Source organism: Mus musculus, chromosome 14 (genome assembly GCF_000001635.26).
Source record: "Mus musculus strain C57BL/6J chromosome 14, GRCm38.p6 C57BL/6J".
Lineage (NCBI taxonomy): Eukaryota > Metazoa > Chordata > Mammalia > Rodentia > Muridae > Mus > Mus musculus.
This window is the reverse complement of record NC_000080.6, coordinates 26915737-26929200: the sequence shown is the minus strand read 5'-3', so window position 1 is coordinate 26929200 and position 13464 is coordinate 26915737. Positions and strand designations below refer to the sequence as shown.

At 39.1% G+C, this 13464-nt stretch overlaps 1 protein-coding gene and 1 pseudogene across 7 annotated transcripts in view; one reads left to right on the top strand and one right to left on the bottom strand.

Moving 5' to 3' along the window:
- Positions 1 to 10215, top strand: part of Appl1 (adaptor protein, phosphotyrosine interaction, PH domain and leucine zipper containing 1) — a 51626-nt gene extending 41411 nt beyond the window's left edge. For 5 of the 7 annotated variants that reach the window (XR_001781159.2, XR_003950904.1, XM_006519608.2 and 2 more), the window contains 6 exons: positions 468 to 642; positions 725 to 761; positions 1326 to 1472; positions 3192 to 3242; positions 3695 to 3784; positions 5330 to 10215. Coding sequence is in view for 4 of the 7 variants with exons in the window: in XM_006519608.2 (XP_006519671.1) it covers positions 468 to 642; positions 725 to 761; positions 1326 to 1472; positions 3192 to 3242; positions 3695 to 3784; positions 5330 to 5473 (644 nt within the window). In the remaining 3 variants the exon portion in view is untranslated. Of the gene's footprint in view, positions 1 to 467; positions 643 to 724; positions 762 to 1325; positions 1473 to 3191; positions 3243 to 3694; positions 3785 to 5329 lie in introns of those variants that run through there. The other 2 variants (NM_145221.2, XR_001781160.2) reach the window with 2 other exon arrangements.
- Gm41115 lies at positions 2348 to 3564 on the bottom strand (annotated as a pseudogene).
- Positions 10216 to 13464: the final 3249 nt, after the last annotated feature.

The following is a 13464-nucleotide window of genomic DNA, read 5'->3' as shown; positions in this document are numbered from 1 at the left end:
ATACAGGCAGACATAGTGCTGGAGAAAGCTCAGAGTTCTACATCTGGATTGTCAAGCAGCAGGAAGAAAAAATGAGCCACTGGACCTGGCTTGAGCTTCTGACACGTCTATACCCCTACTTCCTCCAACAAGGCCATACCTCCAACAGTGCCGCTCTAAGCCTGCAGGGGCCATGTTCATTCAAACCCCCCAAAACCATGTCACTGAGACCTTAATTTTCTTATAATTTGAACACTGAAGTGTTAGGGTTATTTCTAAATTTATTTTTTAGGTTTTATTCTTCATAGGAAAACCCAAAATCATTCAGTATATTCTTTTGGGAAACAACTGTAGGATTGAAAAATACATAAATACTGAAGCAGTATTTATATGTTTTATATACATATGCATGTATTGTGAGTTAAGGCCAACCTGTGCTGCAAAAATAGAAAAGTACATCTCTCATAATGTACCATGTTGTGTTACAGACTCTATTCTTCATCAGTTATTTATTGTCCGATTCCTTGGTTCTATGGAGGTAAAGTCAGATGACCATCCAGATGTTGTCTATGAAACAATGCGCCAGATCTTAGCTGCTCGGGCCATCCACAACATCTTTCGTATGACAGAATCACATTTATTAGTCACTTGTGACTGCTTGAAGTAAGTAGCAACCCTCTCTAAAAAACTTAAGTAATTTTTTAGTTTTGCCTAATTAAAAAGTTTTTCAAAATTTTAATTATAGGTTAATTGATCCGCAGACCCAAGTTACAAGGCTCACAGTGAGTTCTATATGATTAAAGCTTTAAGAATCATTTGTTCATATATACATTTTATAGTTTGATGATAACCTGGTCCTATGTATCCTGGTACGACAGTATCAATAAGATTGTTCCTTAGGTTGTAGTTATATATGCAGCCAGCTCCAGAAAGTTACTGAGCACTTGTAAAGAGTCAACGTGTTTTGATGATAGTTTTTAATCCCTAGAGAGTTTATGCACCAAAGGAATTAGCAGAAGTAATCAAAACATGAACATAATTGTGTTTATTTTATAATTCTATATTTTTTTGTGGGTACAATTGTATGACTTAATCATTTTTGAGTAGGTTATTTTTTTGTAGCTAAACATATATTGGTGAATATGTTGAAAAATAACTCCGTATTTAATAACCTTTTTTTGGAATATTCCAAATATGGCATTATTTGTACCTAGATTATTTTTCTATTGAAAATGTGTCTTTAAAATTCTTACCTGTGATATTTTAGAATTTATCATGAGAGTTTATCATCTGAATGTTGCTGTACTGATTTGGGAGATCTCATATTTATGGTATTTCTGTGGCAGTTTCCATTGCCGTGTGTAGTTCTGTATGCTACGCACCAGGAAAATAAACGACTTTTTGGATTTGTTCTCCGGACATCAGGCGGAAGAAGTGAGAGTAATTTGTCATCAGTCTGCTATATATTTGAATCAAACAATGAGGGAGAAAAGGTACCTGCCTTTCAAAATGTTCATTTTATAAAGTACTCATCAGAGTCCATTTTCACCTTAAATTTCTGGGAAAAGCTCTCCGATTACGCCTAGTCCAGTTGAGCTGCTTGATGAGAGCGTGCTTCTCTGGGGAGAGCTGGCTGATGGTGCAGCCTGTCAGGTTCTGTGGATTATTGATAGCTGGTTCAGTCTTGAATCATTAACTTACCTTCGGGATGGAGTATATTCCTACAGTCATTTTTAGGTGTCAGTAATTCATACCAGTATCATTACCTAACTCCTTCATTCTCTGCATGACTTACTATTTCAGTAATGATGTTTTTTAAGTTTTTGTGGTTTTGCTAACTTCATAAATGAATACTGTATTAGCATCATTTCCTCTCCTCTCTTCCTTCCCAACTCCTCCTATGTCTGTCCTTCAAGTTCATAACTTTATTATTATTGATGTGTGTGTGTGTAAAACTTACCTGGTCCATTTAGTGTTGTTCTTATGTTCATATGTTTAGGTCTGACCATTAGCATTGGATAACCTATTGAGGCTCGTCTCTGGACATAACAGTCTTTTTCCTGTAGCTCTTCTTCATCCATGGGTTGGGCCTTGTGAGATTTCCATTGGCATGTCAGTTATCAATTTTTAGGTCTTGTTTTGGCAATCATATTGTTGAAATTTCGTAGCTACAGCGTTCTTATGTCTAGAAGACACTGTCTACAGCAGGTGTTCTGGTACAACCTTTTCAACTCTTTCTCTTTTCTTAAAACCACTCACAAATCTTTATTCACTAATGGGGTTATACTTTCCCTTTTCCCAGCTGTTCCTTCCATTGAGGGTTCTAATGAGCTTAGTATCCTCTGTCAGAGGAAGGTCCTGGTGGCTAGGTACCTAGTTTGTAGAAGGACCTTGTCCTCTGGGGGTTGATGGTCTTTGTTGTCAGGAACAAAGTGGGGAGGGACACTGGCCATCAGCACTCAGACCTCCATGATGTTCCCAGTTGGAGATGTAGGGTAATAGGGACTGGGTGAATCCCCACCCCGCCCCAGCCTCAGCAGCCTTGAGGGCCTCAGGATTAAGGCTTCCAGGATAACACCAGAGAAGCAACTCTGGGAAAGGCTCCTGAGTGGTGGTAGGGCTTGAGGGAAAGTCATGGGGGTGAGGGAGATTGCAGTAGGGAGGGGTGATCATTATGTAGGCTGACTTGGGAGATGTGGGTGGCTATGTTAAGTGCACTTAGGCATTGCTTGTGCAAGCGTTCCCTGGGGTCCAGGCTCAGAGTCACCCAAGTCTTAGCCTGTGGGTTATTATGTTGCAGGACCATTATGGTTTGGGGGTCCTGCAGAAAGAGGGTCAACTCTCTTATATGATTTTTCCTTAGCCTTAAATGTGTAGGGATTGTGCTGTAGATACATCAGTTGTATCACTTGGGCCTGGGCATGCTACAGTTACTTGTCTGCATTTTGACCAGTAGCTTTATGGTGATCTGATATAACGAGAAGTAGCATGGACACATGGTGGAAAGAAAAGCCAGCAGTACAAGGTCATCAATTCTGAAGGAACACGCTGAGATTCTTTGGGGTTGAAATAATTAAATTAATTCTTATTTGAAGAAGTATATTATATTATTATGAAACTAGTTCTGTCATCCATTTGGGTATTTGAAATTTTTAGTGTAGTATAAAACTCTCTAGTTTAATATAAAGGTTTTACTTTTTTTTTCCTTTTAGATTTGTGATTCTGTTGGACTGGCAAAACAGATAGCTTTGCATGCTGAACTGGTAAGAATCAGAGCCACTTAATTTCCAAGGCTGTCTAAGCTAAAGCAGTGTAATAAAAGCTCTTTCATACTAGCAGTAAATAAAGTTATATGCTAAACAAGATCAATGGTAGGTGCTGTTTCTTGTATAGCATTGGGAATCTGGAGCCAGGCCTAGCACTTGAGAGGCAGAAACAGGTGGATCTCTGAGTTCAAGGCCAGCCTGGTCTACAGAGTGAGTTCCAGGACAGCCAGAGATACACAGAGAAACCCTGTCTCTAAAAAAGCAAAGAAGTCCCAACCAAATAAAAAAGAAAAGACTCTGGACTAGTGTGTGTTGTAGAATGAAAACTATTTGTATGCCTAATGTAAATGTACTGAAAAGTTACAAAGCTCATATTAATAGAAATAATGTAAAATTTAAAGTTACTTCCTATTTAACATATCTGTTTTATTTACCCTTCCCCTTTTTAGGATCGTAGGGCATCAGAAAAACAAAAAGAAATAGAGAGAGTAAAAGAGAAACAGCAGAAAGAGCTCAGCAAACAGAAACAGATTGAGAAGGTATGTAGTCCTTTACGTGGAATTGATGAGGACTGATTGAGCACTGTGACTTTGAGATTAACTTCCAAATGGAAGTCCATTTCTGCTTGTTGATTCATTGCATAGCAAGAAAGAGCTGGCATCCGAATTGTGTGGAAGCTGCTGTGACGTATCACTTGCTCTTAAAGCAACAAACCAGAATTTTCATATACCAAGTAGGGGTCTCTCTGCAAAAATTCTTTTGAGAGATTTTAAGTAGACATAGTTGTATTGTTGAAAGCCACATTGACTGTGGGAAGGAGAAATCGTTATTTTGGGTATTGGCAAGAGTGTGATATTCATATATGTATACACATACACATGCATATGTATACATACAGACCTATAAACGTGCATGCTCACAGTGTTCAGCACAAGTTGGTTCTGGAAACCTGACTGGGGTGACAGGAAATGAAGAAAGAATGGATACTGAAGAAAAGACAGACACATTCCCAGAAAAGCTGGGATAGGTTCTCTTTCTGATGGAGTAGAGCCAACTACTACACAACAACCCCCAAACTCAGATTTTCTTATGTGCACAGCATTGGAGGTGTGGGATAGGTAGTCTCTGTGTAGGTGTCTGTAGAGAACAGTTTCAGGTTAGTGTCATTCCTGTAGTAGGAGGAAGGAAGAGGACGCTGTGCTTGCTAGTTTTTGCACTCTGAACATCTGCACACAGACCAGAGGAAGGCTTTGTTACTTCCTGTGGGCTTGAGACACTGTAGTCTTTGACAAGGCTGTGCTCATGTCAACAGTGCAGTCACTCAGGCCTTCCTCCATTCTTCTATAACACACTTTTTTTTTATGCTTATTAGAGATAAATTTAATATATGTATTATGAGATGTAGATACATAAACCTGTAAAAAGTCTAAAATATAAAATACTCACATGACATAGAACTGTGATTATGAGATTATACAAAGTATTAGAGACCAAATGTATAACACACTTTTAAAGGAGGTTTTGGTCCTAAGGATCAAACCTATGAAAGAGTCATTCAAGGGCGTGGCATCGATGGTAAGAAAGAAGAGAGAAGGTAACTGGGGAACATGGATGTGAAGAGAACACAGGAACTGGAAGTGAGCTGGGTACAGGGCTGAGAAGAGAAAATGGCAAAGACAGCACAGAAAGAAGGGCAGCTTAGGAGAGGGGAAGTGACACTTGATTTAGCAAGATAAACAGGGCAGGAGTAGAGAAGACCTGAAGAGTGTATAGTGGGTGCAGAGTGGTGTATGAGAGAAGACAGTCAGAACTCAGTTATTAGCCACAAAAGGAGGGGGGCTTTGCTCTTTCTTAATTATTTTTTTTGCATGTTTGCTTTTTGGGATTATTCAAATGGTGCCAAAATTCATGCTGGTGTTTTCATTTGTTGCATCTAGCCTTTCTTTTCATTAGGTTATCAGAATGAGTGCATGTGACAAGATTGGAACAGCTCTCATGTATAGTAGAGCTCCATCGGAAACTGCATAGTTTTTTATCTGACTGCTGACAGTTAAATTTAGTTTCTTTCTTTATCTTTCCACCAGGACTTGGAAGAACAGAGTCGGTTGATAGCTGCCTCCAGTAGACCAAACCAGGCTGGTAGTGAGGGCCAGCTTGTTCTTAGCAGTAGCCAATCAGAGGAGAGTGATTTGGGAGAAGAAGGGAAAAAAAGAGAGTCGGAAGCATAAACTTGTTGCTGCTTTTTGAGTTCTCATTTCCCTGGGATGTGGCACAGCGTATCCATGCTGAAGATCATGGAAGAGATAAGCTTTACAGTAGTGTGCTTCAGCTTCATTTAAAAAGACTGAACTTGATAACCGGTTATAGCGAACATTTCCCCGTAAAAATAAAATACTATGCATTGTCATCCAACTCTGCTTTCCTAAACAAGACCTGCTTACTTTTCTGTAGTAGATTGCTGAGGAATTACAGGTCTTCAAGATATTTTTCCTTTAAATTGTGAACATTTTATCTTGCACTGTAATTGGCTGTCTCCATAAGGAATGATTTATTCTTGGATTCTGACATTCCTGTGTATACTCTCCCTTTCATTAGGAATGTTTTATTGGTAGTGAGGGAGGGCTCAATTGAGTGAGCTTAACATCCTTTATGTGGAGAATTCTATAAGTGTGCAAGTGTTGTAACAATATTGAGTGTGCAATAGAATTTGCACAAAATCACAAGGACGGGGCAGGTGGTGCTGTTGACTTCAGGATGTTTTGTGGCTTGCTCCATTTCTCTGATGTACTAGATCATGGCAGTGGGAGACCTCAAGTGTCTGTTGGTGTTTGTGTGGCACTTGGTATTTTGTTACCATCTTCTCAGTTCTCAGGTTGGGACTTTACTTATTGCTGCAGAACAGGAAAGGTTAGAGAGTAAGACTTCAGAATTTATTGAGATTGTTGTTGTTCAAACATTTTATATTAGAATTGACATGTAAAGGGAGTGTTGTAGACTGATACATTGTATTTTCTGTATTGTGAAATAATTTTTAAATGACAATGAGTGACATTTCAAAAGATGTTCTATAACAATTATGTTTATTGCTTAAATAAAAATGTGCAGTTTAGTTTAGAAAACAATCTTTTGAATTTCAGACTGATAACCCCAGTATTTTCATAATCCCACATTTTGATAATGTATTGAATTGCCACTTTTTATCCATAAAGGCAAATAACTAATTTGAGTGTAGAATAATTTGCACTAATAATTGTAAATACTTTTACTTTTCAAATGAGTAAAAGGTCTAATTCCATGAAAGACTGAAAAGGAACTGAACACCTCATATAGTGCAGGACAGAGTTAGCGTGTACTGAGGGTGATTCTGTCAAAACTTTCTTTACTAGGACTTTAAACTGTGTTTACAGATTTTATTTTCATTCATTCTACATGAAAAGGTGTGTGTGTGTGTGTGTGTATATATACACACACATATGTATACAGGTTAAATATATTGATTAGTATTTTACATAGTCATACATTTAGAGATTTTCAAAAGGTTAACCACTAATTTCACAAGTAGTTTCTCTTTGTTCTGAATTAGAAGTTTTAGTTTTCAGCTTATAGCTCCGTTTCACACTCTGTAAGTACACTGTTTTCTGTAGGAACAAGATAACGATATATATAGGATCATATTCTTTTTCTCCATTTGCCAAATGAGACTAATGGTTATTTACTACTCTTCAAAGTCTTCTGTTACCCAAACATACAGTTAATAATTATCAATTTATGGAGTGCATTTGGCTAAAAGTCTGTTTTGGGCTTACTAAAGGGAATGCCTTCATAGTAAGTAGTGTTTCCTCTGTTAAAACTGTGAACTGCTGTGGTTAGACCGTGATTAGTGGTGACAAGTCTTGCTTTTAAAACTTTTTTTGATATTGGTAAGGCTTCTTGTTTTGTTGTTGTTGTTGCTATTGATTTTATTTTGTTTTTGTTTGTTGATTTTCGCAGTGATCAGTTACTAAACTACCACAGAGCCACACCCCCACCCCAGGTTTTCAGTTTCATGAATCTTTTCTTGATGGAAGACGTCATGCTTGCTTCAGATGAACTGTGTTTTATAGTAAGAGTAGTCATCAGGAGGCACTTTTATTTGGTTGGTGCTTTGCATGGTAACAAAATAGTGATATTTGGATAAAAATTTAGGCCAGAGGTAAGAATTTTCTAATTCTTTTTAAGTCATGTTTCATAGGAACTCCCCCAGTTGTGTTCATGTCCATGGGTCAGACCAAAATGTGTTCCAGTGCCTAGGACGCATTCTGAGTGGATCAGTCCGTTTCAGTGATTTAACTTGTATCACTATTAAACTGTATGCAATTCTGCACATCAGCTGTAGTCAGCTCTCTGCTTGAAGAAGGCTCCTGTCAGCTTCTTCCTAAATGTTAGTACAGATGTCATTCTGTTATACTATCCGCCAAGATCTCCCACAACTTTTTTATTTTGGGGGAGGCACAGAATTGATTTTCTTGTTCTGAGTTTGGGTTCATTCCTGTCACGGTCACTGAGCCAAGGCAAGTAGACCTTGCCTCTTCAGTCTTAGTCCTGCGGGCGTCTGCTCAGATTCTCTTCCATATTCAAAATGCCCTGGAAAAGCTTCACTGTTTTAATACGTCCTAGATGTTCAACTGAAGCAGAGCGAAGAAATGGCCCTCCCAGCCCCATCCACCTAAAACAAAACCAGCAGCTGCTGCTACAGCCATTATGAAAAAATAACACAAACTCTTCTTAAAAAATAGATCACACAGAAAGAACTGAGGGCAGATGCACCTGGGGGGAGGGGGGGGAGGGCTGCCCCAGCCACGGGGAGAGGCCTGGGTGCTGAGATGACCCTGCAGGGCTGGGGTGCTAGTAGGTGGCTGCCTCCTTCCTTCTGCCTAGCCTCTGTAGTGTGGGCTGGATCCCAGGCATCTTCTGCCCTCTCCCCTGAGGGATCCTGGCCCCTGCTGAGGACTGGTACCTATTTCTCATTAAAGTGGCTTTGATCAGGAAATGAGATGGACACCAAGCATGAGTGAGGGCCACTGCCTGGCTACATGTCTCCCAGCTTTTTAGAAATTAACAAAGTTGCTTTTTAAAAAATGAAATTTAGCCTACCTAATTATACTCTGCATTCTGTTACCTATAGCTAATCTTGTTTTTTTCCATTACTTAATGATTGATTGGTGTTCAATTTCAAAAGTGTTCCAAGCTCCACAGTGTTGGGATGAGGATGTTGCCGTTATTTTTGAGAAAAGGATCGTAAGATGTGCATAACATTGTAGGTAGCATGGTTTTGTGCAGTGAACACACAAGTAACTACAGGAGCTGCACTCTTCACAGTTTGAACTGACAGTGCTGGCAGACCCTTAAAGCAGAGTCTTCTGACACACGAATGAAAGGAAATATTTGCTTCTAATAACAGTCTGAGCATTTAGATCATACTTTTAAGTATTTAAACACACCATTGTATATGGCAAGCAAACTTTTAATTTTATTTTTAGCAAGTTTATTTCTCTTTGAAATTGTCATTCTACATTAATAACATAAAGATTTTAAACTAGAACCATACTGAACTTTTTTAATGATAAGATGAAATGGACTTTAAAGGAAAAATTATTTAAAACTTTGTTAATAAGCCTCAATAGCATAAAATACTAATGTTAATCAAAATACTTCTAAGTATTTTTAAAGTACTTTAAAAATCTCCATCGGGCTAATTCCTATGTATTTCTTTTCCAGGAATATTATTCTTAATAGCATAAGCTTATTAAGACTAAATGGAAGTTGAAGGATTAGGCACACCTAGAGCAGTGGCTTCACCGTTTGATTCTCATTTCTCTGTGGTTTCCACCTCTTATCAGGAGCTGCCCTGGAAAGGATCCGGTCATGCTGCCTGCCTCTTTTCATCTGTCATGATGGATTTCATCCCTTTCACGGGCCTCTCCATCCTCTCTTTCCACATGGGTTGTGAGCCCAGCATTCCTGTCTCTGGCTTCCTGGGCCACTGCTCTAAGTTTCTCTTCATGCTTCTTTTCTTTTTGAGTCATCTTACTTTCTACTTGGGCTTGCATTTCCACTGCTGCTCAAGCCTTCTGATCAGCAATGTATAGTGTTTCAGCCAGTTTGGCAAATTTTTCACTTATATGGACCATCTGAAGTCCTCTTCCATCAGCAGCTAGCCATTTATCTAATGGAATGGTATACCCCTTAGAGTTCTTCCACTTGGAAATACAAGGAGGGATTTTCCACTTCTGCTGTTTCTTTACAGTCATCTTCTGAAGAGGAGAGTGCATTACAAGTGCAGGAGGAGATGATGGTCCCTGAGGGATTTTCGTATTAACTTTGAATCTTGGATGCTCCATTTGGTCTTTTTGCATTTCTGCTATCCAGTTAACCCTGTTTCGCTCCAGAATTGAATGGTACTCCTTCTGATGTGGTGTGTCACTGGTGAGCTGAGACATGAAAGATGACTCATTCTTTCTGAGATAGGGTTTTTCTGTGTAGTCCTGGGAGCTCTGGAACTCTAGACCAGGTTGGCCTAGATCACATACCCGCTTGCCTCTGTCTCCCAAGTCAAAGGCAGCAAGGAGAGACTACTGTCCATACTGAACTTTTAATGAGTCTCTGGCTATACTTGTGAGTAACCAGCTTCAGTTACGTGAATACTGGGGACTAAGTGATAATTTATGTGTAAGACTGCTTTGTATGTTTTGTGGTTTTGTAATGTAAGTAAATTGATTAACTTTTATTTCACTGATATTAACCAATTGTGCAGTGTACAATTAAACATTCAGTATCCCTCTTTAGAATTGGGTTTGTGATCATGGTGTGGCTTGTGGAGCAGAGGACTTACTTTCTCATTTGTCAAAATAGGTATTTGCAGACAAGGCTTCGAGAAATATGTCGTTGGATTTTTTAAATGTATAATAAAGTCCATGATTTTTATACAGTATTTTTGTATGAAATATTTAGTTACTTTGATTTTTTTTTCCTCCAAGTAATTTCAGATGTTTTCAATCTGGGGCCGGAGAGATACTCCACATACTCCTCTTCCAGAGCCCGAGTTCAGCTTCCAGCACCCACATCAGATGGCTCACACTTGCCTGCAGCTTCAGCTTCAGTGTACCCAACACTTCCTCCTAACACTGATGCAGACACACATGCATACATATAATTAAAAATAAGACAAATACTAAAGTTTCTTTTACTCTATTGTAACACATTTGACCCTTTGGCAATCCCACAACAGGCAAAAGGGGAGTCACTTATCAAGAAAAGCTTTGTTGACTTTTTTTTATAGCAAAGGAAAGACTTTCATAATTACTCCACTGAGTTATTTATGATATGCGCTTGATGCAGTTATCCTACTTGAAGAAATTCTTTTAAAGAAGACAGGTTATTGCCGGGCGGTAGTGGCGCACGCCTTTAATCCCAGCGCTTGGGAGGCAGAGGCAGGCAGATTTCTGAGTTCGAGGACAGCCTGGTCTACAAAGTGAGTTCCAGGACAGCCAGGGCTACACAGAGAAACCCTGTCTCAAAAAAAAAAAAAAAAAACAAAACCAAAAACAAAAAAACCAGAAGACAGGTTATTTGCTCTAGTTTAAGGAGCTTGGACCTGTAGTTTTAATACTAATGGATTTATTCCATGTGCTCTGTGTAGTTTATTACAGAACTAAGCAAGAACTTAGAATTTGTATACTAATTGGAGTTTTACAAAAATGTGTATATACTTGTAGGTCAAGGGAGTGGATGAGATTAGCTAGAACTTTATAATTTACCTAAGTGCATGCATGACATTAAACAAGTCTTCAAGTTCACTAGCATTGCAAAGATTGTAGTGTAGCAGTCTGTGTTTACTCAAGGCGCTAGTGTAGCCATGGGTCCCTGTATTGGAAATCAAAGACCATTAGTCTACTAAAATGGACTATGTATGATGCTAAAAACACTAAGACTGATATGAGAGCTTCAGTGTGAGACATAGTATGGCCTAATCAACATCTATATTCTTCCTCGACTTTGCATACAAGCCTATATATGAGTAAAAACTTATCTTTTACTAATATGCACTAGTAAAAGAATAGCAATTTAAATACTTTATACATGTAATAAAGTATAAAAATAAAAACTAAAATCTGGTGTCTTATGTTGGTAGTAAGCACCTCCCTGTTCAGTACCAGCCTGTGTTGAGTGCAAAAAAAAAAAAAAAAGTTCATTGATTTGGAAACACTTTAAATTCTTCTGCCAGTGTTCACATTAATCAGTTAAGTGGTGAACCATAACCAGGAATTTCCAGAAAGATGGCTAGTGTTTTCCCCATCAGTGATAAAATTTCAATTTAGACTTCTAAATTGCCCGGCCTGTGTACTTGACTATGAAGAAATGGTGTCAGAAGCTAAGTTGGCACTGGGATTGTGGTACATGGACTGCTAACTTCTAGGTCATATGATGGAGCTATTATTCTATTCATTTGAATCAGTAAGACATATTTTCTGTAAGATTCCAAGAAGCATGGCCTGGGATGGTTGTGCTCACTTAATTCTGGCATTCAGGAGTCAGATGCAGGCCGAGCTGAGTTCCAGGCCAGCAGAGCTACTTAAAAGACAGTGGCCAGAAGTGACATTTGTTGTTTTAAGCACAAAGAAATTGCATTTACACTTTCTATAAGATGAGCACACTATTAGGACTGTGTGTATTTCAGTTAACTTGAAATTTGTATTCGCACTCAAGGTCTTGCCCTGTAGCCTAGGATGGCCTTGGTTTGAGGTCCTCCCACCTCACCTCCTGAATAGTTTGGATTCTAGGCATGTACCACTGTACTTGGATGAGGTTTTGAATTTTAATTGCCTTATTGTTTCAGGCATGTTGAGAAGCTCTGTTCAAAGTAACGTATATATATATGTATATATATATATATTTTTTTTTTGAGACCGTCTCAAACAGCCAAAGTTTCCTTGGATTTACTGTGTAGCCATGGATGACCTTGAATTCTGACCCTTCTGCCTCTCTTTCCCAAGAGCTGGCATTATAGGCATATACCACCATACCTGGCTTCAGAGCTACTTTAAAATTAATTTATTTTCTTTCTTTCTTTCTTTCTTTCTTTCTTTCTTTCTTTCTTTCTTTCTTTCTTTCTTTCTTTCTTTCTTTCTTTCTTTCTTTCTTCCTTCCTTCCTTCCTTCCTTCCTTCCTTCCTTCCTTCCTTTCTTTCTTTCTTCTTTCTCTCTCTCTCTCTCTCTCTCTTTTTCTTTCTTTTCCTTTCCCTTTCCTTTTCCCTTTCCCTTTCCCCTTTTCCCTTTTTCCCTTTCTTTCTTTTTTCTTTTCTTTCTCTCCTTTTTTCCTTTCTCTCCTTTTTTCCCCTTTCCCCTTTTTCCCTCTTTTCCCCTTCCTTTTTCCCTTTTTCCCCTTCTTTCCCCCTTTTTTCCCTTCTTCCCCTCTTCTCTTTTCCCTTTCTCTTTACCCCCTTCTCCTTTTCCTCCTTTTTTCCCCCTTCTTCTTTTTTCCTTTTTTTTTTCTTTTTCCCCTCCCTCCTGAACAGCTTCCAGGGTTACTCCACTGAAGAAAGTGACTCTCCTTGCTTAGCAGCTGCCAATTACCAGTAGCTCCTCTTCTGGGAATAGTGGGGCTTCATGATCTCACTATGATCCATGATGGGATTTTTAAAAATTATTCATTTAGAGAAAGGGCATGCGTGCCATGGTATGCATGTGGAGATTAGAGGACACTTGTTGGAGTTGGTTTTCCTCTTGCTAGTTAGTGGGGTTCAAATCCTGGTCATCAGGCACTCTCCCTCGGGCACTGTGATGGGATGTTCGTGGGCCCGGTCTTGTGCAGCTCCCCAGTGTCTATAGTTCATGAGGTCCTGATGACCATGCTGTGTACAGTTTCATGGCCCCATCCTCATCCTCTGGCTCGTAACAGTTTTTCTGCTCCTTCTGCCATGTGCTCAGCCTCACGGGGAGGCTGAATGTTCTGCCTAAGGCCGAGCACTCACCATGCATTTATTCCCATATTTCCCCAGTTAGGAGCCTCTGCCTTAATTGACACCACAAAAAAAGAAACATCTCTGTCCAAGGCGGAGATAACTCATTTATAACAGATTTAAAAGGCAGTCTGACATGTTCATTTAGCAAAATCCCAGTAAGCTCCCTCCTAAGGCTCATGACCTTTGCAGCCTGGGGCTTTGAAAACAACAGCAATGCTC